At 63.2% G+C, this 22639-nt stretch overlaps 5 protein-coding genes across 5 annotated transcripts; 2 read left to right on the top strand and 3 right to left on the bottom strand.

The window, feature by feature from the left end:
* Positions 1-1019: 1019 nt before the first annotated feature.
* Positions 1020-6820, bottom strand: MNEG_1960 (enhancer of zeste; the record flags this gene model as incomplete). Its single annotated transcript, XM_014049569.1, has 13 exons — positions 1020-1139; positions 1428-1551; positions 1872-1983; positions 2175-2377; positions 2696-2764; positions 3040-3170; positions 3445-3853; positions 4227-4330; positions 4534-4620; positions 5124-5300; positions 5574-6095; positions 6269-6495; positions 6715-6820. The coding sequence occupies 13 exons, from the start codon at positions 6818-6820 to the stop codon at positions 1020-1022; spliced, it is 2391 nt and encodes a 796-aa protein (XP_013905023.1).
* Positions 6821-7143: 323 nt separating this feature from the next.
* Positions 7144-9474, top strand: MNEG_1959 (Proliferating cell nuclear antigen; the record flags this gene model as incomplete). Its single annotated transcript, XM_014049568.1, has 7 exons — positions 7144-7203; positions 7327-7471; positions 7746-7859; positions 8101-8253; positions 8559-8656; positions 8910-9047; positions 9379-9474. 7 exons carry the CDS (start codon positions 7144-7146, stop codon positions 9472-9474), a joined length of 804 nt encoding a protein of 267 aa, XP_013905022.1.
* Positions 9475-10045: 571 nt separating this feature from the next.
* On the bottom strand, positions 10046-13715 carry MNEG_1958 (hypothetical protein; the record flags this gene model as incomplete). Its single annotated transcript, XM_014049567.1, has 7 exons — positions 10046-10445; positions 10698-10886; positions 11249-11352; positions 11538-11625; positions 11822-11898; positions 12195-12904; positions 13703-13715. 7 exons carry the CDS (start codon positions 13713-13715, stop codon positions 10046-10048), a joined length of 1581 nt encoding a protein of 526 aa, XP_013905021.1.
* A 3030-nt stretch (positions 13716-16745) lies between these two features.
* MNEG_1957 (hypothetical protein) lies at positions 16746-18056 on the bottom strand (the record flags this gene model as incomplete). The annotated part of the gene is made up of 5 exons (XM_014049566.1): positions 16746-16939; positions 17132-17310; positions 17532-17626; positions 17746-17867; positions 17984-18056. 5 exons carry the CDS (start codon positions 18054-18056, stop codon positions 16746-16748), a joined length of 663 nt encoding a protein of 220 aa, XP_013905020.1.
* Positions 18057-18886: 830 nt separating this feature from the next.
* MNEG_1956 (putative PRP4 pre-mRNA processing factor 4 like protein) lies at positions 18887-22532 on the top strand (the record flags this gene model as incomplete). Its single annotated transcript, XM_014049565.1, has 9 exons — positions 18887-19093; positions 19265-19418; positions 19714-19805; positions 20016-20276; positions 20513-20656; positions 20854-21004; positions 21294-21391; positions 21663-21824; positions 22239-22532. 9 exons carry the CDS (start codon positions 18887-18889, stop codon positions 22530-22532), a joined length of 1563 nt encoding a protein of 520 aa, XP_013905019.1.
* Positions 22533-22639: the final 107 nt, after the last annotated feature.

Below are 22639 nucleotides of genomic sequence, written 5' to 3'. Positions count from 1 at the left end.
TCCAAACATGGATACAAGGCAAAACCTTTAGGTCCACTTTGCACCCACTTGAACGCCAGTCTGCCTCACCACTGGAAAGGACACAATCTAAGGTGTTCAGTGGCTTCAGGTTTGTGATGCCCATTTACCTCGGTTTTCTGTAGCCGCCCTCTCAACCCCCCCCCTTTGCAAACACCCCACTGCGCGACCTGCCGGCCACCCTTTCCCGCCTTCGCGTGGCAAAAACAGGTTTCTCGCAGCACGTGCGCGCCGTCTGCCTGTACCTTCTCAAGAAGCTCGTCCATCACCACGTCACAACACTGCAGGAAAGTCGCCGTCGCAGGCTGACCACTGTTGAATGACGTTGGCCGGCTCGCGTGCAGTTAATCTTACTCAAATACAGCATTCAGAAGAGGAAGTTGTATGCCCCTGTTGCAGGGGCTAATGGGTTGCCGTGCAAGGTTGCTGGGCAGGGATGCGAGCGCAGCGATGATGTCAGGGTGACAAGGACAAGATGAACATGAGGGAAGCAGGGGCAGGGGGCCCCAATTGAGGCTGCCTGCACACCCGGCATGCTCACAACGGCCATCTCTTGTAATGTATCCGAGGTCTTGCTGGTCGCGCGGCAGAACAGGCCCAATCCAAAACAAGACCCCTCAACCGCGCACTGTCCGCTTCATCAACAGCCGCAAGATGCCACCCCTCCCCGTTGTGGGAGGTCAGCATGTGGCTGGTCATTGTGCGGGTGTTTTGGTGTGAGTGTGGGTCGCATTGGGCTGACTCTGCCAAATCTTTAGCCAGTGACTCCGGCAATTGTGAATGTGGATCAGTGTGAGTGTGTGTGATATTGTGTGTGTGTGTTTGGGGGGTGAGGGCGGGGGTCATGCACAAATACCGCCTCTTGACCAGGGACCGCCCCTGGCATTGTGCCGGCTCGGGGCCCCCACACCAGAATCACCAGGCCACGCACACCGTCCTCGCAGCTGCCGGCATGGCAGTTTGCTGTGCTGCAGGCCCGCCCAGTCCCGCCAGTCCGCGCATCAGTTTGCCAGCGCCCAGTCCGGGGCGTTGTCCATGTCGTAGCGGTAGTTGTAAAACAGCTCCTCGCCCGCTGCGATGTCCTCTGCCGCGAATATGGCCACACGGTGGTCGCCGTCAACCTGGCGGCCAGGGATGGGGTCGTCAGAGTTGAGGGTTTTATTGCGGAATTTTGCTCGACGGAACTTAGTTGTAGAAAGTCACATTGGGCAGGGCTCGGCTTGCGGGCGGAATGGGATTGTAGGGCTGGCTGCTGCGTTTGCCTGAGGTGGCCGGTGGCAATCATGTGTGCACAGCTGATCAGAGATATTGGGGCACCACTGGAGAAGCGGTGCCGAATGTGGCAAACGCAAGCAGGGTTACGAGGCGCTGCATGGGTGGCAGCCGCTCCTAACGGGGACAGGGCGCACCTGCAGGACGCGCGCGGAGCAGTTGGGGCGCGTGCTGTGGTTGGCGAACCGCAGCTTGTTGCCGCGGCGGCGCGCGTCGAGCACCCACTGCTGGTTGACGTTGAAGAGGTACGAGTTGTCGATCCTTTGGGGAGGGGGGTCGACGAGGGGGGGAGCGGCCGTGATCGAGACGCGGCCCCAGGGGCGGGCTGGCGTTGACCGCCAGAGGCATCATCGATGCACCATGATCGCGCCCCTCATCATTGAACGCGAATACACTTGACCCTTGGACCCTTGACCCCCCATTCCCTCGGCCCCCGGTGCCTAAGCCCCGCAGAGGCCACACTCATCTTGATGGCTGGCCACGCCCCCTTCCCCTGCGCTAGTTCTCAGCCACAGGCCGCCAAGCCCCGCGACAGGCCCCCATCCCCCCCCCCCACCCCGCAACCAGCTGCCGCGCCTCACTTGTCGTACACGCGCCCGCGCCTGTCCGCCTCCTCCTGCCCCAGCAGGTCCCCCACATATTCCCCAATGTAGTCCCCCCTGGCTGCACCCTCTGCCAGAAAGGCACCCCAGCCTGGTGTGCAAGACAGGCGGGGGTTGAGGGGATGTGGCATGACGTGCAGCACTTGAAGTGGGGCCGTGCACTCCACACAGTGTCGCCGTGAAACACAATGTCGGCCTGGTATAGTCTGATGTGCACTGGTGCAGCGGCCCCCATTGTACAGGAAAGCTGCGTCGTGTGCGTGCGCCTGTGTGTGCGCCCACCGTGCGTCGCGGAGAGGCTCATGACTACCCGCTTGCGCCGCCGCAGCCGCAGGTTCATGTTGCAGCACTCCGTCCCGGGCGGCGCCGTGCCGTCGCACGTCGGCGCGCAGCCCTTGCAGAGGTCTGGGTCGCACTCGCGGTTGGCCAGCAGGCAGGAGCAGCGCGAGGTGCGGCAGCGCGTGGTGCACTTGCAGCCCTCAAATCTGGTCGGACGTTGGGTTGAATGTTTGAAGGATGGCTGGGCAGACGGTTTGATGGAGTCGCTCGGGGCCCAAAGGCGCGGAACGTGAGACGCGGTCTGCGGCGGCAGCGGACAGAGCAAGCGGGGGCGCGCCCTTTAGCCGACCCCAGACCGGCGTGAGGCCGTGAGGCGCGGCCATCCGCGTTGAAGAAAACCACAGGAAAAGCGGCAGCACAGAGCATAAGATGTCAATGGTCCAGAGCAAACGTGCAGACTGTCCGCAGCAAGATTATGTGGGCAGTCGACAGCACGAGTGCAGGTCTGAGGTGAAGGCACAGACCTGCACTTGGTCTCAGGGCAACCAGAGCAGCCGCAGAACTTCTCGCAGAAATTCGCGGAGGCTATGCAGCTGCGGAGGGAAGGCAAGGAGAGGGGGCAAGGAGGGAGAGGGCAATTGGGCTTGCCCAGACAGGGCGCCTAGCCGTGGGGTGCGGCACCGCTCCGTCAACAGCCAGCCGGGCAAGCGGCGCGCAGCCTGGCCCAGGCGCCTGCTGCAGTGCCCTCAATGACAGGGGACCCCTTTGCTCAGCAAGCAGCACAGTGGGCTCAGCGCAGCACAGCGAAGCAAGCCGCAAACGCGGCGTGGCACGGCGCGCCACGACCGCCGTGCTTGGCGAGGCGCACCTGCATTCCCCCTCGCGGCAGGGCCCGACGCAGTCGCAGGGCGTGTACGCGGGCCAACCGTCCTCCTCGCTGCTGCGGAAGCGCCGCATCAGCACCGCCTTGCGCGCCGCCTTGCCCTGCTGGTTCAGCATCTGGGACAGGTGCGTGCGTGCGTGCGTGCGTGCGTGCGCGCGCGCGCGCGCGCGTGTGTGTGTGTGTGTGTGTGTGTGTGTGTGTGTGTGTGTGTGTGTGTGTGTGTGCGCACGCGCATGTGCACAAAGCGTGATCAGGTGGCATGTACATGAACGCGTCAGTCAGGTGAGGGAGAATGTGGGATGTGCGGCCGCAATGCGACGTTGCTAGGTGAGAGGACGCACAGAGGGGTTCCCTGAAGCTGACGGTTTGTCAACCCACGCCGCCGCGCACCTTCTTCCTCCGCCGCGCCGCGCCCCGCTTGCCGGCCCCCCGCCCGCCCGCATCCTCCCCGCCGCCGCCGCCGCCCCCGCCGCCGGCCTCCTCATCCTCCTCGGCGGCAAGCAGTGCGTCCAGCCGGCGCTTGACCTGGAAGCAGCTGAAGCGGGGCGGGTACAGCGCCAGGCACACCTGGCACGGGTCCGGCCCCAGAAGCCTGGCCGCCTGCTGCAGCAAACCCAGGTCATAGGGGGTCCACTCCGCCTCCTCGCCCTCCTCCGCAGCCGCCCCTCCCGATTCCCGCAAAGCAGACCGCCAGCATCCGGGCGAGCAGGGAGCGTCGGTTGCGCCGGGCGGCGGCGCCAGCGGCTGCCGCGCGCCGGGCTTGACGTGGCCGCCGCCGTGCTGGCGGCAGTTGAAGAGGCTGCAGCGGCGGCAGAAGGCCGCGTCAAGGACGGCAGCTTGGCTGGCGTATTCTTGTGACCTGAGTCAAGCAGGATAAGTGTGTGTAGGTGTGTGTGTGTGAGAGAGAGTATGAATGTGTGTGTCTGAGTGCGTATATGTGTGTATGTGTATGTGAGTGTGTGTCTGAGTACATATGTGTGTGTGCATGTGGGCGTGGGCGTGTGTGTGTGCTCGTGTGCACGCATGCTTACGCGCACAACCAGGGGAGGGTTTGCAATGGCGCCGTGGCAGGGGCTGGAATGAGGCGACACTGCTACCCTGCACTGTGTGCTGAGGGCCCTCGATGCGAATCGAACCTGCCGCCAGTCCTTGACGCCCACACCCCCTCACACCATATCTCCGCGTCGCGCCGCCGCTCCGCGGGGTTCAGCGTCGCCACGTGGCGCAGCAGCCACTCGGTCTTCACCGTCAAGTGCTCTGCCAAAGCCGCGATCACCTGTGGGGCAGCCAGGGCCCCGGGCGGGACGGGCGAGCAGATGGTCGGGCAGCACGGACGGGGCGGTACTGAGGGCCGGCCGTAGGGACGGCGGTACGGGGCCCTGGCCAGCAAAACCCGGATCACAGGCGTGCAGGGCCGGCCCCCACGGCACCCAGGCATGGAGCGCGCCGGGGTTTGGCTCTGACGGTGGGGCCCCTCACCCCCGGGCCCTCCCCTTCCTCAGCCAGCAGCGTCCGCAGCGCGTAGTCGTGCCCGGGGCCATCACAGCCGTCCCAAGGCAGGTAGTGCTGCGCCATGCAGGGTTTGATTGAGAGGGGGTGTTCAGAGGTGGTTGATGTGAAGCTTTGTGTTGGGGACATAAAGCACAAAGGGCGACAGCTGGACCCCTTGCAGAGGCTCTTGATCGCAGCAGTGCAAGCAGTGCGTATAAAATACACGTTATACAGCGCGTCAGGTTGCGTGTGCGCTCTCTCCCCTCATCGCGGGCTCCTTTTGCAACTGCGATGCCCAAAGCCGCCGCCTTGCTGTGCGGCATCCCTAACAGAAACGAGCTCGCCAGCGCCAAACGACAAATCGTGTTCCGCACCCACAGTATTTCAGACCGCCGCAATTTGCCGACCACAAGCACACACACACTCCCTTCTCTTGCATTTATGCCCCCGATTTGTGGAGAGCACGAGCGTGCGCGCGCTCTCTGAGACATCCATCACACCCTCACTCCCTCACACACCCTGTCATACACAGTCAAATACACGGAATCATCCCCACCAGCAACCACAACCAAACCCACCAGGGCGACACGACCTGCCAGAGTCTCCTGCAACCACTCCCAGGCGCCCACCTTTTCGTCCTCGTCGTCGCTCACGGGCACGGTCTCCCCCTGCTCATCCACATAGTACATGCGCCGCCCCTCGTCCCGCGCCAGCTCGTTGCACACCAGAAAGTCCCAGGAGCAGAACTGCGGGATCTGCGCTCCGCGGGTGGGGTGGTGGCAGGAACACGCGAATCGCCGCACTCGTAAATGGCTGAGGCGCTCCTTGGATGTCGGGCGGCGGGCACATGGGCGTTGCCGGGCGTTGAGGGGCGACCACCCCTCATAATGTAGGACGATGCACGCTCCCTGGGGCGTTAATGTCTCGCGGGACGCGTGGCTCGGCACTATGTATTCGAAAGCCGTCATGCGCGCAAACAAGCCGCTCCTCAACGGTTGAGCCACTCCCTGATACCCCCCAAAACGCACCCGCTCCAGCGCTGGCAGCATGTGCGTTCTGTAGCGCCCAATCTTTACGTCCCGAGTGCTGATGCCCGCTCCGCCGCGCAGCGCCAGTGGCAAATCCGTCCCTGCATCCGCCTCGGGCAACTGCTGCCCCAGCTGCTGCTGCTGAGCGCTGCCCGCTCGTGGCGGCCCTGGTGGCGCCGCCGCAGCGCGCCGCTTAGAGGGGTCGCTCGGCCCCCCCGGGGACAGCTTGCGCTTGCCCGGTTTGCGGCCGCGCGGTCCCTCATAGCTGCCGTCTGAGTCCGCCTCCTCGGCGGAAGCGGCGGGCGCACCGCTGCCAACGTCACCGTCGCCGCTCTCCTCATCCCCCCGCCCATCGCCCGACACCGCCGCACTGGCGGTGCCGGTGCCCGCCGGCCCGCTGGCGCCGGCGCCACCCGAGCGGCTGGTTGCTGCCTTCGATGCTGTGCGCTGCAGCGGGGGCCCGTTGCTGCTGCGTGCCACCAGGTCAGCGCGCGCGCGCTCCGCCCACTGGCGCAGCTGGGCCTGCGGTTCTTGCGATTTAGGGGTGCAGCGGAAGCGAGCGCTTGATGAGTCGGTGCCAATCCTTTCCTCGCCAGCTCCCGCAGCAGCCGCCTCCTAACAATCCTGGGTGGTGCTGATTGCGCAACTGATGCAAACCGGTATGGTCGCCGTTGCCGCCGCACGCCGCTCCGCACCTGGTTGGCAGCAATAATGTCGGGCGCCGCTGCGCGCTCGTGGGCCTCATGCTCCCGCCTCAGCTGCTCGTATCGCCGCACCAGGCGCTTGGCGTCGGCGGGCGCGAGCAGCTGCACGACGTCCGGATCGCCACCGCCGCTGCTGGGCTGCGCGCCGCCGCTGCTGCGCTGCTGCTGCTGTTGTTGTTGCTGCTGCTGCTGCACGCTTGCTGGTGGGGAGGCCGTCCCTGTGTGGCATGCAGGCCAGTGTTTGCTGCTGTTACGAACCAGGGAGTGGTCGTGGCAGCGGCAACTGGTGCTGTGTACATGGGCGTCGTGCCAACCCCTTGTATACAATACAACACAACAACATGCAATACACAAGAGCGAGCACAGCCTGTCTCAGTGACTCGCATGGGCTTTCGTTATTATACATACGAGCGGCGCAGCACGACACCGCTGCTCACCAGCCGCGAGCTGCTCAGATGGCGCCGCGCCACCCTGCGGCGGCCAGCTAGATCTGCCGCGGCGTCTAGATGCTGAAGATGCGCCCACAGCTTTGAACGCGGCCATGTTCGGACCCGCAAGAACGCTTCCTTGCCCATCGGCGTCTCCCTCGGACCTTTCCAGGGACCGGGCAGGAAACATTGCTATACAGTCAAAATACACAAGCTACAACATAACTTATAATACCACGCTGCTTGGCGCTTATGCTCTCACCGTGAAAATGATCACCCCGATTCAAACGGCAGTTTTTCGCCTTCCGTGGGCCATTCGAATTACTCGAGCCCTTCCTATCATATCACATGCTTCGTGCTTCATCACTTCCCAAGCAAAATTGTTTGAACAACTTGCTCGCGCCTCCTGATCAGATCTCGCGCCAAGCCGCAGCAGCCATGCTTGAGGCACGCCTAGTCCAAGGAGGGATGCTGAAGAAGGTGGTGGATGCCGTGAAGGTGCGTAGAGTGGAGCCTTGCTCCAGGGGCTGCTGAGTGCCGAGGCTGCTGTGTGCACACCCGGGCAAAGCACCATCGTCCTCGTTTCACCACAGCTGCCCCTCTGAAACCCTTCGATTGTAGGACCTTGTGACAGAGGCCAACATCGACGTGTCGTCGTCAGGCTTTCAGCTGCAGGCGATGGACACTTCTCACGTCTCGCTGATCGCCATGCACCTGCGCTCAGACGCATTTGAGCACTTTCGATGCGATCGGGCAATGTCTATGGGTGAGCTGGCACAACTGCAGGCTGATCAATCTGCGTCCCCCGATCTTGGCGGGGAGGCTCTGAAGTTCAAAATGAGACCTTGTTCAGCAGCCGAGGTGGCGTTGATTATTCTCGCAGCATGTTTTGTAAATCCCTGCTGTAAGCTGATGGTGGGATGGCAGCAGCAAAATTGTACGATGCGTTGCGAGCTGCTGCAGTGCTGCATGCACGCCAACAGGACCGCTGACCTCATCAAGGTTCTTACCCCTATCCCGTGCATTCCACAACACGTTAGGCATGAGCCTGGCCAACCTGGCAAAGGTGCTCAAGTGCGCAGGCAACGACGACATCGTGACGCTTAAGGCCAACGACGATGGCGACACTGTCACCTTTATGTTTGAGAGCCCCAGTGAGCATGCAGAGGCGGAACAATGGGCAGCACCAGCTCAATACGGTGTCATGCATTTCAAGGATGTCTTGAGGATTGGTCAGAGGGATGCTGAATGCGCTTGTACGCTTACACGTGCAAGCCTGGAAGGAATAGGCGCACCTGCACCCGGAAGCGAGATGGCATCGACCGCCCATCTTCGCACACCGCCAATCACTCCCTACTGAACACCAATCACGTCCCCAACCACCCCCTCTATCAGAGGAGGACCGTGTGTCAGACTTTGAGCTGAAGCTGATGGATATTGACAGCGAGCACTTGGGCATCCCCGACACGGATTACTGCGCGACGGTGACAATGCCCAGCGGCGAGTACGCGCGCATCTGCAAGGACCTCAGCAGCATTGGCGACACAGGTGGGCGGGTTCGGAGTGATGGGTGGAGGAGCGGGCCAGTTCGTGAGAGCTGGCAATGGGGAAATTGTTGTCACTGCTTCCTTGCGGGTCCTGGGGCAAATGCAAGGAGGTGTAGAACGTCCTGGCAAGGGCCGGGGGGGAGCATGACAGCGCTGAGGCGAGTGAAAGTAAGGCCAGACAGCCCGGCTTAAAAAGCAAGGCGGCTGCGCCTGCCGTGGTTTTAATGCCATCAGCTGGGCGCATGCACGTCCCTAACCCGCTTGGCTGACACGTAGCCTGCCTTGGCCTCCACTATCCCACCTCAGTCGTTATCAGCGCCACCAAGGACGGCGTCAAGTTCACCACCAGCGGCGACGTCGGCACCGCCAACGTCACCGTGCGGCAAAACACCACGGCGGACAAGGTGAGTGCTCGCATGGACTGTTTAGCAGCAAACCGTGCTTGCTTGCTAGCCCTTGGAAACAAGCCATGTTGTTGTGGGCCCCAGGGACGCGACGCACCCTGAAGGCGCGCTCAGCGCACGCGTTGCCACCCTGGCACGCCCTCACGGCAACTCACGGTCGCTGCAGTGACCACCCGCAAAAGCCAAACCACCCCGCCGCCAGAAGTGCCCTAACAGCCCTCCACCGTTGTTGACCCCGTCCGCGCCTCTGCAGAAGGAGGACCAGACAATCATTGACCTGAAGGAGCCGGTGGCGCTGACCTTTGCGCTGCGGTACCTCACCAGCTTCGCCAAGGCCACCCCCCTGGCCACGCACGTCACGCTCAGCATGACGCGGGAGCTGCCTGTCATGGTGGGCGGCTTTTGGGGGGGCTGCTGCATGGGGAGGGAGGGTGCTGCGCGGCCGATGGAGGCGCGTCAACGCGGGAGAGGCGGGGCGGGGTGTGTTGACCGAGGGTGGTAGAAAGAGTTGGGTGAGGAGACAGCATAGGCCAGCTTGGCTGAGACGAGCGGCAAGCGCAGCGGTCGTCGGCAAGCGGCAAGGCGCGTATGCTGGCGTGGGCGGGGCTTGTCCTGTCACGCGCTCTGCACTCAAGGCAATGCCTCCCATGCCGCTCCCTTGGCTCTTTGCCCTCTCGCCTTGCTCAACTACCCTCCATACCCCGCACCCATCCCCCCGCCAGGTGGAGTATGCCATCCAGGACATGGGCTTCCTGCGGTTCTACCTCGCCCCCAAGATTGAGGACGAGGACATGGAGGGCGAGGACGAGGCGCCCTGAGCAGCACCTTTTGCAGGCGGCAGCACGCCGTCGCTGCGACGCCCCTGCACCGTGTCGACTCCTGCATGGGACCAAATTTATTTCCTTGTGTGTGGCAGCGCGCGCGGCCGCACGCTCTCTTTTGAATACATGACCTGACCTGGCCGGTGGGGGTGCCGCGCGCAGCGGCGCCCTTGCCGGCCCGCTTTGTGAGTGACCTTCCTGACGCGCCGTGGCCCAGCCGGCGCAGCAGCTTTCTCCCTTTTTGCCCTGTCATTTCGGCATTATCAAGGCGCGCGCGCCCCCTGTGCCGCCCTGGGCCTGTACCCTTGGCCGCTACCCACTGTAAAGAAAGGCACAAACTACAATATCAAAGAACTTACAGAGTAGCCGTAAACATTGTGCTTGAGGAAAGCAAACAATCAAGGTACATGAGCAGCCTCTGGGGTTGCACACAAGCAGCTACCGCGCTGCTCTGGCGCACTTGGATGTGTCAGAGAGGAACATACGTTCAGTGAATGGCGGCCACGATCACATGCCAGCAGGCAATGCGCGTGTATGTGGAGCCGGCCCTCTGACGCGTGCCCTCCGCTCACGCCACGCCGCCCGTCCGGCCGTGGTGTGCCAGCAGCGGCAGGAACGCCCCTTCGTGCACCCATCGCAGCAGCGCCTCCAGCACAGGCACCGCGGCCACAGGCACCAGCGGCACGGGCCGCCGCCCCTGCCAGCCGGGCTGGCACTCAGGCAGCCGGAACGGCGCGTCGGCCGCGCCAGGCGTGGCGTCGGGGCGGGGCGCGCTGGCGCCCTTGCAGTGCGTCTTATGCCACGTCGCGTCCACTGCGCTTGGCTGGAAGACCATCTCTGTTGGATCTGACACGGATTCAAGCAGCTGCTGCTGGTCGACGGGCAGCGTGATCCACAGCGGCACGCAGGCGGACAGTGCGTGTCCCCAGCGGTAGATGCAATGTGGGAACAGCTTGCCCGCCGCGGTCCTACGAGACGATAGAGAAAGCAAGGCAGCTGGTTGAGCGATTGCGCGCCTCACGGGTGATTGATGTAGTGCAGCGGCCAGTTCATCAGGAGGGGTATCGCATTGGGGGACGACAGCACTGCGGCCAAGGAAATGACCTAGCGAGCTGCCGGCAGAACCAATAAACAAGAACATCCGCACGATACAAGCAACAATGCGCCCTGATTTTATACTAGGCAAGTACACATTCAGACGGCCCCAGATGCGGCAATACCTGTGGTAGAACATGACGCTGCGGCCGTCGGGAGCCAGCTGCGCCATACCCAGGTGGTGCAGCGGCCGCACCACCTGCCCGGGCCCCTCTGCCGCGTCCGGCGGCGCAGGGGGAGAGCCAAGGAGCTGCCGCGGGCGGGGGCGGAGGGCCTGGTATTGCTGGCCCTTGCCGGCAAGATGGAACGCGATCCTGTGGGTTGGGGGAAGGCCGGGCACCTGCAGTCAACACCAACGTATACGCGGGCCCTGGGCTACGTGGCCAGCCGCTGCCAAGCGCCTAGAACAAGTGGGGCGAGCCAGCACACACGGTCTCACAGCAAGTGGCAGTGCGTGTGCGCGCACCTGTATGTGTCCTTGTCGCCCCACAAGCACGCGCCCACCACCTGCTTGCAGCGCATCGGCAGGCGCCGGGATGCCACGCGCACTCGGGTTGCTGCTAACCAGGTGACTGGCACAAGTTGGCCGAGTCTGCCTGCGCCCCCAAGCCCGTCCGATGGAGGGCCCTCAACCACTGGTCTGTGAGTGTTCTATTTGGCACATTCAAACGCCAACCCTCCGGCGTCCGCCTCCATCCACAGCAACCGCACCTCTGGGTGTGTGGCCAGCAGCCAGAGGTACTCCAGGGTGTCGTAGTGCCTCACGCGATCAAGCAGGACCTGGTCCGTGACAAGAGAGGACACAGCAACGCCTGCTCTGCGGGTGGGCCCCTTGATGCCAACACAAATACACACCCCCTCTCTGTGGCAGCTTGGATCCCCGTGGAGTGACCCACCACGATGTCCTCGAGGCGGACAGGAGCCTTCAGCATTGCAGTTAATACAAGGAGACATTGCTTGCCCACCTGCCCCGCCTCTGCCGCGAGCTCTGTTGGGTCGGCCTCCCAGGGCACCTCCATGGCCAGCAGCCTGTAGATGCTCAGGTTGACCCACCTTTGAAGGAAGGGGCGGGGTGTGGACGGTGTGCGTAGATGGCAAAGCCCCGCACGAGGAAGGGAGACTATGCCAAGAACACAGGCGTGAGGGGCGGCAGGAGGTGAAGCCTGCGGGTCGCGGCGGGGCCTGTGGTGGGGCGGAGGGCGCTGATTGCTGAGCGTTGCGCCCAACACGCTCCCTTTCCTTCACGCACATATCTGTCCAAAAGTCCTGCCAGAACAGGTTGCCATGGGCCAGGAAGCCAGGGTCGCTGAACAGCCGGGTGGGGTCCTGCGAAAGGGTGTTTTCGGCAACCAGGGTGTGGGTAGCGGTGGGCTCGGCTGTGTGGGGATGGTGGTGCCCATCCAACCGCATGCTGTTTGGAGGGATCCTGTGCATCAAACAACGCACTTGTCACCGCACGCCGCACGCCACTCCACCGCACGAACCTGCATCCAAACAATCGCATCCCAGGACACCCGGGCAGGCTGCAGCATACCCATGGCTGCGGGTCGAGCCCAGTGCCCAGCCCCGCATGCTCATAAGGCAGAACAAACTGGTCTGTGTTTGTACTAAATCCCGCCCACCTGCACCGCCAGGTTATCAGCGTCCAGCATCAGCACCTGTTCGAACGACGTCACGAAACACAGCGCATGGACCTTGGCGCCAAAACCCCTGATGCCGCCAGGCATCTCCCTGTGCGGCGCCAGCGGCCGCAGGTGCTGCTCGTGGAAGGCCAGGCCGTCCACCAGCCGCACGCGCGGCCGCGGCGCCGCGGCAGCATCCTCTGCCTTGCAGCCTGCCGCGGCCTCCGCTGCAGAGCACTGGCCCCGCGCCCCTGCAGCGGCGGCGTCGTCGCCGCGAGCGCCGCCGTCGGGCGCTGCCACGGCCTCTGCGCCGTCGAGAACTGAGATCAGCTGTGCAATAGGGGCGTGGTACTCATGATCCCCATAGTATACCACCTCGACAGGCAGCCGGCAGCCGATGTGGCGCAGCGCGCGGATGAGGATGTATGCATTGCTGAGGCCGTGGGCCCCACCGGCGACAACTAGGACGCCTTGGTGGTTGCTGGGCGGCTGTGTTGGTGCGGCGGCGTCGACCCGGCGAGCCGCCGAGCAGAAGCGCCGCTGGGCAGGCGCGGAAGCCGCGTCGCAAGGCGCGTCGCGCTCCAGCCGCGCGGCGCGGCGCCGCTGCAGCGCAGCCCAGCGGGCGCGCGGGGCGCCGTTGTGGAGGCTCTCGCCGAGGGCGCGGGCGTCGGCCAGCAGCTGCACCGCAGCATTCAAAGAGATCCTGCCGCCTGAGTCCGCAGCACGCAAGATTCGTCTCACATATGCAAGCGGGTCTGCAGCCGCATCTGGGTCCAGCGGCGGCGCGCCAGGAACAGCGCTGTATTCCCCAGTGTCTGCGCCTGCTGCTGCTGCTCCTCCTGCTGCTGACAATGATGATGCCCGTTCTGCTGCTGCAAGTGCTGCTGCTGTTACCAGCGCTGATACTAAACAAACGAGTCTCATCTACAGCACGATCGTTCCACTCGGGGCGCTCCCGACAGAGTTGCAGCCCTGGTGGCTACCCGCGACCCAATCACGATTGCTGTACAGGCTGACTGAGTAAGTACTTAGAACGCATAAGGCATTCCTTGCTGCTGCGCTGACCTTGGAGCATGCAGTACCAATTACGTAATCACACCAGAGTCACCCAAGCACCCCAAGCCCAAGCACACCTGCACTTTGCAGTGCTGACTTTGCCCTCCATGCACCAGCGCCTCATTTGCAGTGCTTGCTCTCCATGCGCCAGCCCCTCATTTGCAGTGCTTGCTGTCGGCGCGTTGTCACACTCAGTTGAGTTGTGATACAAGTCCCGGTGGAACGGGTGACACGGGTACGGGCAGGAATACCCCTTGCGGTTTGAGCACTTGCTACTGCACGCCCCCCGTGAGCGTCGACGGCAGACTACGACTTCAAGATAGTTGAGGAATACTTTCATCCCTGATCAAACCTGGTCTTGGGATGCGCTCATCAGTCTGCCATGCATACGAGCTTTGTCCCCTCTCTTTTCTGGGCTGGCTGGCTGCTGTGCCCCCTTGCCGCACACTCACACTCCATCACCATGATAACTCAAACTAAGTTGCTGGTATGTGGTTCTGCAGCACGGGTCATATCATGTCTGTGTTCCAGACGAATTACTCGCACATGGCTCCATCATAGAAATCAACGGGGCATGACCACCCGAAGTGGTTCAATCAAGTTGTTAACTGGAGACAAGCATTGGGCTGGCCACCTTTGGCATCAACATGCGTAACACAAATGCCTAGTTACATGCACAACAGTATACCCCTGACAGATGGCCGCAGGTCATAGGCAGGAGGGGAGGATATCTTGGGAAACAACAAACCTGTGCAGAAGCTGAGCACACAGCTAGAGCTCGGCGCAATAGAATTGAAGGACCCGAATTCCAATAAAGTTCTGATAATTTTGTGTTTATATATCTTCAAGTTGACCACCCCCTGATTGCTGCCAATCACGGACCGCCCATTGAGCTCAGTGTCATGCGGCTAGGCCCGCGAGTCCCGACGTCAGCAGCCACGCCCTCACCCTTTGCTGCCAACCCCGCGGCCGCACCTGCTGCTGACAAGCCTGACTGCTGCTGCTGCGGCTGCTGCTGAGTATTCTGAGGCTGTCGCCCGAAGGTGGCAGTGCCAGAGTCGCTCATCACATGCAGCGACCACCTGTGGTGCTGCTGCGCCGCTGCGTGCGGCATGAGACGTGGCGATGCGTGCGACAGCAGCCGCGGCGACAAAGGCGCCGCTGCATGGGACGCCACCAGCAGCCGCGGTGACCGCGCAGTTCCGCCCCCAAAGGACGGCAGGCGGCCGCCCGCCAGCTGCCGTCGTGACACAGAGCTGTGCAGCTGCGCTGCCACGCCGCCAACGCTGCTGCGCCCGCCAGGTGTCGTTGGGCTGATGCAGCCCGGGTCAGTGGCGAGCGGCAGCAGCAGCCGCGGCGGCCTTGTCCCGGGCAAGGATGCCAACTTGGGGCCCGCCAGCAGCGCGGCCGGCGCTCGGCGCAGCTCGGCGTGTTGGTAGGGGGCCGCACTCCCTGCAGCTGCAGACGAGGGTGGCACCGCCGGCCTCAGCTGCGCTGGCTGCGGCACCGTGTCTGGTGAGTCTTGACCCACCTCAAAGCCGACCAGCGCTGTGAGCACGTCTGCAATTAAAAAGGGGGGCAACGCGGCGGGGGCAGTGAGCGCACGTAACTTGACGCCATCGATGGTTGACGACCTGCGCCCATGAACAATGTGTGTAACTGGCTGACAGTCGACCATCCAAACCACCACGCACCTTGGAGAGTGATGAATCCGCACACAGGTAGGGCGCTCAAATCGTTTTGTACCACATAAGACGAGCCAGCTTGTCCCTGCTGCTGCTGCTGCTGCTGCTGCTGCTGCTGCTGCTGCTGCTGCTGCTGCTGCTGCTGCTGCTCCGCCCCTTCCAGCTGAGCGCACTCATGCTCCTGCTCTTGCTGCCCCTCTGTGATGCGCTCAAATGTTGAACGCCGGTTGGCTGCCCTCCCTCCGGCTTTGTCAACGCTTGGCCGCAATTGATTTGCTGCAGCCGCTGCCGCGCCGTCACTGGGGTACAACGGCGGCACCGCTGCAGCGTCATTGGATGTGAGGCCCAGCAGCCGTCGGCTCCTTGACCCAAAACCAAGCGCACTGCCGCTGCCGCCCCCCCGCGGCGTCGCCGCTTTTAACTCGGCCTTGCTACTGCTGCCCGGCGAGTGCAACTGGCTGGCGTTGCCTGGCTCCCAGTACAGCGGGTTGGCGTTCAGCTGGGTGGGCACGCCGCGAAGGCCTTTGAAAGAGGCTAGGCGCCTGGGACTGCCGCTGGGGTCACAGAAGGCGGACCAGACTGTAAAGGTGACCTCCTCTGCTGCTGTTGGTTGTGACAGAGCACGGGGCTCCACAGGCTCGTGCTGAGCAGCAGCTTGCACAAATCCCTGCACACTAGCAGGCGTAGCGCCCAACGCATCCCAGAAGCCGCTGAAGCGGGAACGGGAGAAGCGGGTGCTCTCGCCGTTGCTGTCGATGCTGCTGCGCTGCTGCTGCATCCCCAGTTGGCTGACCCACTCGTTGCTGCTGTTGGCCACATCACGCTGGGCTTCAGGGACCCGAGGCAGCTCGCTGCTGTGCCGGCCAAACCAACCGCGCCATGACTGCAGGCCGGCTGGCAGGGGTGATAAACGCGCTGCTGCTTGGTGCGGGTGCCCCTGAGGGTCCTCCGAAATATTGTGCATCTGCTGGCTCTCGTCTGCATCATCGTGCGAAGCATCATACGCCGTCACATGCACCTGGATTTGCTCAGCTGTGGCGGCTTTGCCATCAGGCAGTCCAGAGGATGATGTCATTTGTGAGCGGGAGTTGTCGCCAGCCGGATGGGCCCCTGACAACAATGAAGGCATCCCTGGCTGCTGCTGCTGCTGCTGCTGCTGCGGCTGCTGCTGGTGCTGCTGCTGCTGCTGCTGCTGCTGCTGCTGCTGCTGCTGCTGCTCCTCCTCCACCGTTGCTGTGCACTCGTCAACCACAAGGGCCATGTGCATGCTGGGATCCTGTGGGAGGAGGCAAGGCGTTGATGCGATAAACACAGGCAGGGGTCAAGGGATGACGACTAGCCTAAGTCAACTCATTCAAAAGCGACAATGCAATTGCCTCTGTCGTCGCTGCCTGTCAAACGATGGATCCATGAGCACGACCAACACACCTGCTTGAAGAGCAACAGCACGTCGCTCAGGAGCGCCGACGCCCTGACCCGCGGCAGCGGGAGCACAGGCAGCGACCCAACCAAGGGGCGCGCAGCCGTTGCGCCCGCGTCGCCTCCCGCTGCACTCCAGTGAGTCAACAGGTCCCGAGTTGAGACGGCCCCAACAATGCCCTCAGGGCCTCTGTTGGCTCTGTGTTGGTTGTGGGGCCACGTGCTGTTGGTTGGCAGGCATGTTGCTGACAGGCAGTGAAATTTGGTACCGCTATAAACCCTAAACCCTTATTTTTTACCGGTACGAAATGTCAACACCACACAAGCGCCACTTCCGAGACATGACAGCAGACATCTTGATCACTCTCCAGCCACCCCTGCACTTACACCCTTACCTCTGCACCAGCACCTGCCGCATCCCATGCCGCAGCACACTGTCCACCATTGCCGCGTCAATCTCAGCTTCTGCTGCCAGCGGCTGCGCCTCGCTAATCGGCGTCATCATGGATGCCACAGGCGTGGCCGTGAGCTCCAAAACACCGCTGATAATGCCCATCTCTTGAAGGCTCAGGGGGCCGTCCATGCCTGCACCGGCATTTGTGCACATCGCACCATGAATGCAGCAGTGACATGTCAAGTGCAGCTTGCCCTCAGGCGTCAGCTTGCAGACTCACTGTCGCAAGCCACCGCATGCTGAGGCCGACAGACAAAGGCAGAAGGTCGTTCTGTGCAGCTGCAAGCCGACTCAACCCCTGAAGCTGGCCCGTACCAGCGCACCCTCCTGCGCATGCAGCGCAATGACAGTCCGCAGCTCCTGGCGCTCAAACAGCGCATCCTCCCCAGGCTGGCCGAGCGTCGCATCCAGCAGCAGCGCGAGCGGGAATGCGGCAGGCGAGAACAGCCACAGGATGACGTGCATCAGCGGCGCAAAGAATGCGCATATCGAGACCGAGTGCCTGTGGCAATAGATTGAAATTAGGCGCAGCAATTGGTACAATGACTGTCAGGTGATAAAGCGGGAGGGTCTAGCTCAAAACTTTGACGAGTGTGCGCCGGCAGCCCCAGGATGGGCCCAGCCGACAGATACAGGCGGTGACTGTATAGTCAACAACCTGCTTGCCTGCTGAAGACTGCCTGCGGGATGATCTCTGAGAACACGACGACTGCAGTGCTCGACAGGAGGATGGCCGCCACGGGGTCCAGCAGGCGGTCCAGGCAGAGTGTCAGTGCCGCTGAGACGGCTGCGCCAAAAAGCACGAGGCCGACCAGCACCTGACAGCACGGACCAACCGCACGGGTGGGCTAGTTATCCCAGTGTGTCCGCGGAATATTTTTGGGCATCAAACTGTCGACGGGTGATTGCACGCATGCGGGTTCTCTCAACCTCTCACCTGGTGGGTGCGGGCAACGAGGGGCAGCAGGCGCGTGGCCTGGGACTGCTGCCGTGCTGTACCAGTGCGCTGCTGCACCTGCAGCTGCAGAGTGTCCAAGGACAGCAGGCCCAGCGTGAGGCCTGGGCAAAAAGGCATGGGAGTCGTTGGCGGGGTTCGGGTGAGGTTGATACCTGTGCGTGGCTGGCACGCCGAGCAGGAGCTACGCGAAGTGGCATGCCGGCAATGGTCGACTCACCAGACAGCAACGCGCTTCCATGGATGAGGATGAAGACTCCTGCAACGTACAGGGCCTGAATGCGCGAGAGCATTGTGTAACCGTCTCCTCAGGTACCCTGTCTGTCAGCCACAGCTGTGCCTGCTGCACATCGCTTCCTTTCCAGGTTGCGCCGTGCGAATGTCGAAAAGCGACTCGCATGCGTTGGCAGCGTACGAATCACCACGGGCTGAATAAAATCCAAATCTTAAGTATATTGAAGGTCTGGACGATGCTTTCCGAGGGAGGGCGCCCGAAGTGCGCGTTGACTCTGTGCGTACGCTTTGCATATAACTTCTACACACACAATGGGGAACCAATGATGTTGTAGTGCGTAATGAATAGAAAAAATTGGGGCTTACGGTACCTCTGGAACGTGCCAGCAGCACTGACTTGCGCGGTGGCGCAGCGCTGCGTATACAGAAGATCTGGCGCGCGAGGCGTACGGTACCGTACGGGCAAATCGAGCCATTGAGCACTGCAGCCCACAATCCTACTTCATATATGTTGCGTTTCAGAGCCCCTAACGTGTCCTCAGATATAGCAGGCTCTGATCTCAAACAGATCAAAAGGTTCCACCATCCGCGAAACACAATACAGCGCGAAGATTTAGTACTTGGATTCTGAGTCATCTTCTCCAGGCAGCGGGGCTGCTCCTGTCAGGATGGCGACATTTGAGCTCACAGAGGCGAGCAGGGAACGGGGTTGGGTGCTGAATAAGCGTTCAGTTCATCGTGGATGATCCTAGTATATGGTGTCACAACTGGTGCATACCCGCTGGCGGCACCGGCGTCGCTGCAGTGGTTGCGGGCTGCGGCTTCGCAGCGCTTCACCTGGCCGCTCCCAGAGCCTGCACAATCCACCGCTTGCGCAACCAGCCTGTCAATGTACACTGCACAACGTGCTCCACCCCCGCGCTCGACGACGACACGCCAGGCGAGCCGCCGCGAGCGGGAGGAGCAAGAGAAGCTGCTCGCCGAGTTTGAGCTGCGCCGCAAGATCCGCGCGACGCTCGTGCCCACCGATGACGCCAAAGTGCGGGAGATGCTGCGGCAGCTGGGGGAGCCCGTCACGCTCTTTGGAGAGAGAGAGGTGAGGGCCACGTGGGGATGTGGATGCTGGATGGCAGGGGGTGCTGACGGGCGGCTGCCGCGCATGGGGGGGAATGGCATGCATTCGGGTGCTGTCTGCCATTGGTCGCCGCCCCTGCTGAGGGCGCTCGACAACACACGCCACGCATCCCCACACACGCCCCCCGTGCAGATGGAGCGCCGCGACCGCTTGAAGAAGATCATAGCAGAGCGTGACGTGACGGGGCTGGAGGGGGCGCCGGTGACGGGGGCGCTGGTGCTGGAGGAGCAGGTGGTGGTGCAGAAAGAGGTGTTCTACACCGAGGGCACCCAGGAGCTGCAGCAGGGTGCGAGGACTGGGGGAGGGGGACAGGGCAGGGATTGCAGCAGCCGCTGGGGCTTGTGGGACGTGTGCGCGGCGGTCATATTGAGTATGCAGGAATGAGAATGTTGGTTGAAGCAGCATGCAGACAAGAGCACGGGGGCTGCTGCCGTGCTGCTTAAGGGACGTCGGGGGTGTCGTGGTTGATCAGAAACAGGCAGCCACGATGGTTTTGACAGCGTATCAAGGCACGCAGCATCCATCAATACTGCCTGGTGGCTTTCTTGCCTCATGCCGTTGCCCCTGCTCTCTTATTGCAGCGCGCATGGAGGTAGCTGTGTGGTCCTTGGGGCGGGCAGCGGCGCGGGTGCGGGCGGCGAAGCGGCTGCGGGAGGATCTCGGGTCACTCAAGGTGCGGGGGTGGCGCCCTGCTTGGTGCCTAGGATCAGGCAGCCCAAGTAGGAAGTAGGGCAAGTCTGCTGCTGCTGCCGCCGCCGCCGCTGCTGCTGACAGATTGCCGCTGCTGTTCAGCCACTGCATCGCCGCACATCTTGTGTCGATCTGCGGGTGTTCGCACAAACAATACGTGCTTGCTCAGCGATCCCTCTGCACGTGCGCCCAGGCCGCCAAGGCGTCCCGCGAGGCGTCCGAGGCGGCTGCGAAGAAGCTGGCACAGCAGAGCTCAGAGATCGGGGACGACCGCCCCGTGGGGGGCTGCGCGTTCAGCCCTGACGGCGCGGTGCTGGCGGCCTGCGGCTGGGGCGGCGCGGTCAACCTGTGGCGGGCGACAGACAGCTCAAACGTGGCGCGCCTGCGAGGCTTCAGGGCGCACCCGGAGCGCGCGACAGGCATCGCGTGGCACCCACAGGCGACGCTGGGGCAGGTGGGGCGCGTTTGCGGGCTGTCACGACGCGTGAATGCTCTTGGGCGCAGAGGGGCTTGGGATGTGGCGGCCGGAGATGGGGGGGCAAGCCCCTGGTTGCTGGGCTCTCGCAGCACGCTTTTTTGGGTGGCACTTGCATGCGTTGCAGTGCCGTCGCAAGCACCCGCCCCTTCCCTTTCATCCAGTCTTGTCAACTGAATGCCGTGCCTGCTCCCCGCACGCCTCCGGTCCCCCAGTCTGAGGAGGCCGCCAACCTGCTGACAGGCAGCGCCGACGGCACCGCGGCGCTCTTCAGCATGGCGGGGCAGCAGCTGCGGATGCTGGAGGGCCACACGGACCGGCTGGGCCGCGTCGCGTGGCACCCCATGGGCCGGCACGTGGTGAGGCGCCGCAGCTTCGGGGCTGCACGTTTGGCGGCTGTGCAGGGTCGCGACCCCCGCCAGGATCGCTGTTGGCAGGGGTTGAAAGCGGCACTGCGCAAGCGTCATGAGAGGCTGGCCGATGTCCAACCCCTCTGCTACGAGTCGTTTGTTTGTTCACCCACCAGCACACACGCACGCACACTCGCCTCAACCAGGCCACCCCCAGCTTTGACAGCACCTGGCGGCTGTGGGACGCGGAGACGGGCGCCTGCCTGCTGGAGCAGGAGGGGCACAGCCGCGGGGTCTACGCGGTGGCCTTCCACCCAGACGGCAGCCTGGCAGGGTCTGTGGGGCTGGACGCGATAGGTGAGTATTTCGGCGCATGCGTGTGAGCGCGCACGGGCTGGCAGTGGTCGTGGTGCTGAGCAGGGGCGGTGTGGCAACATGAAAAAAAGGTGGCGCCGAACCAGGTGCAGCGGCAGTGGGGAGGTGGCTGCCCGTCGTCCTGCAGCATCTTTGCGTCGCGGGCGCAACCCCCTCTCAACGTGATCTGCGGTCGCGACCTACCCCCGCCCCCCCTCTTTGCTGCTTCCCGTCTGATGCCGGCGTCGCCCCACATCCCCTCATCGCAACCCCCCCCCTGCCGCGCCTGCAGGCCGGGTGTGGGACTGCCGCACAGGCCGCAGCGTGCAGGTGCTGGAGGGTCACGTGAAGCAGGTGCTCTGCATCGATTTTGCACCCAACGGTTATCAGGTGTGCGACTGCGTACCGTCCGCATGATTTGGTCGCATGGCATCGGGTGTAGCCGTGGCCTGGATGCCTGCCTTGCCGATCCCGAGCTGATCTGCTGTTCCTGCTGCCCATCAGCTGCCTGCTGTTCCAGCTGCCCATCAGCTGCCTGGTCACTGGCTCAGCACTTCTTCGTATGTGTGTTCACCTCTGAGCTTGCAACCTGCCGTAGATCCTTAAACTCACGTTCAGCCTTCTCAGTCCACCGGTTTGAGTCCACCGACCCACCCTCCAGATTGCCACAGGCAGCGACGACCACACCGTGCGCGTGTGGGACCTGCGCAAGCGGGCCTGCGCGTACTGCCTGCCCGCGCACCGCTCGCTGGTCAGCGCGGTGCGGTGGCAGCCGGACGCGGGGCACTACCTGCTCACCGCCAGCTACGATGCCACCATCAAGGTGGGGCCAGGGGGCATGGCGGCGGCGTGTGCGTGTGTACGATGAAAAGGGCAGCGTGGAGGTGGCACCCACCATGGAGGGCGGGGTTCAATTGAGCCCGGTGTCGGGGTGGCATCGCGGCTTTCAGCAGTTGGGTGCGGCCACACCCGTGCGCATTCAACTCTACAAGGCTGCCAGAGTGACTCGCGCCAACACCATGCGGTGTGCCCGGCTCCACTTTCAGTGGTCGTGGCGCTGAGTTTAAGACGCACATCAATTCAGTGCACGTCAAGCACCTGCTGTTCTCTTTGTGTCCTCTTTTCATTTGATGCGGCAGTCACCATATCGGGTGTGGTTTAGAATGAACGGCGTCACTCGTGCGTAACGCCGGCTGAACACGTTGCTCACACTCCTGCTGGCCCCGTCAAACCCCAGGTCTGGTCGACGCGGGACTGGTCGCTGCTCAAGGTGCTGGCCGGGCACGAGGGCAAGGTCATGGCGGCAGACATCGCACCGCAGCCGCCGGCCGGCGCGGCGCAGCAGCGGCAGCAGCAGCAGCATCGGGAGGACGGGGGCGGCGAGATGGACGTGGACGGGGAGGAGGGGGCCGCAGCGGGCGGGGCGCCTCAGCACTTGATTGGGTCGGCCGGGTACGACCGCACGGTCAAGCTCTGGGCGCCGCAGGACACACCAGACCTATTTGGCGGCGACGACGGGCTGCCGTTCTGAGGCTGTGCGATGCGACGGGTCGCCCGCGGCAGGGGCGCAGCGGCCTGGCGGTGGCTGCCGACTTCAGCTGTTCGCGCACTTTTCTTGAAGAGTAAGACATGTCTCGA

Source organism: Monoraphidium neglectum, assembly GCF_000611645.1.
Source record: "Monoraphidium neglectum strain SAG 48.87 unplaced genomic scaffold scaffold00209, whole genome shotgun sequence".
Classification (NCBI taxonomy): Eukaryota; Viridiplantae; Chlorophyta; class Chlorophyceae; order Sphaeropleales; family Selenastraceae; genus Monoraphidium; species Monoraphidium neglectum.
Note: the sequence above shows the minus strand (reverse complement) of the source record. Positions and strands in the feature narration are given on the sequence as shown.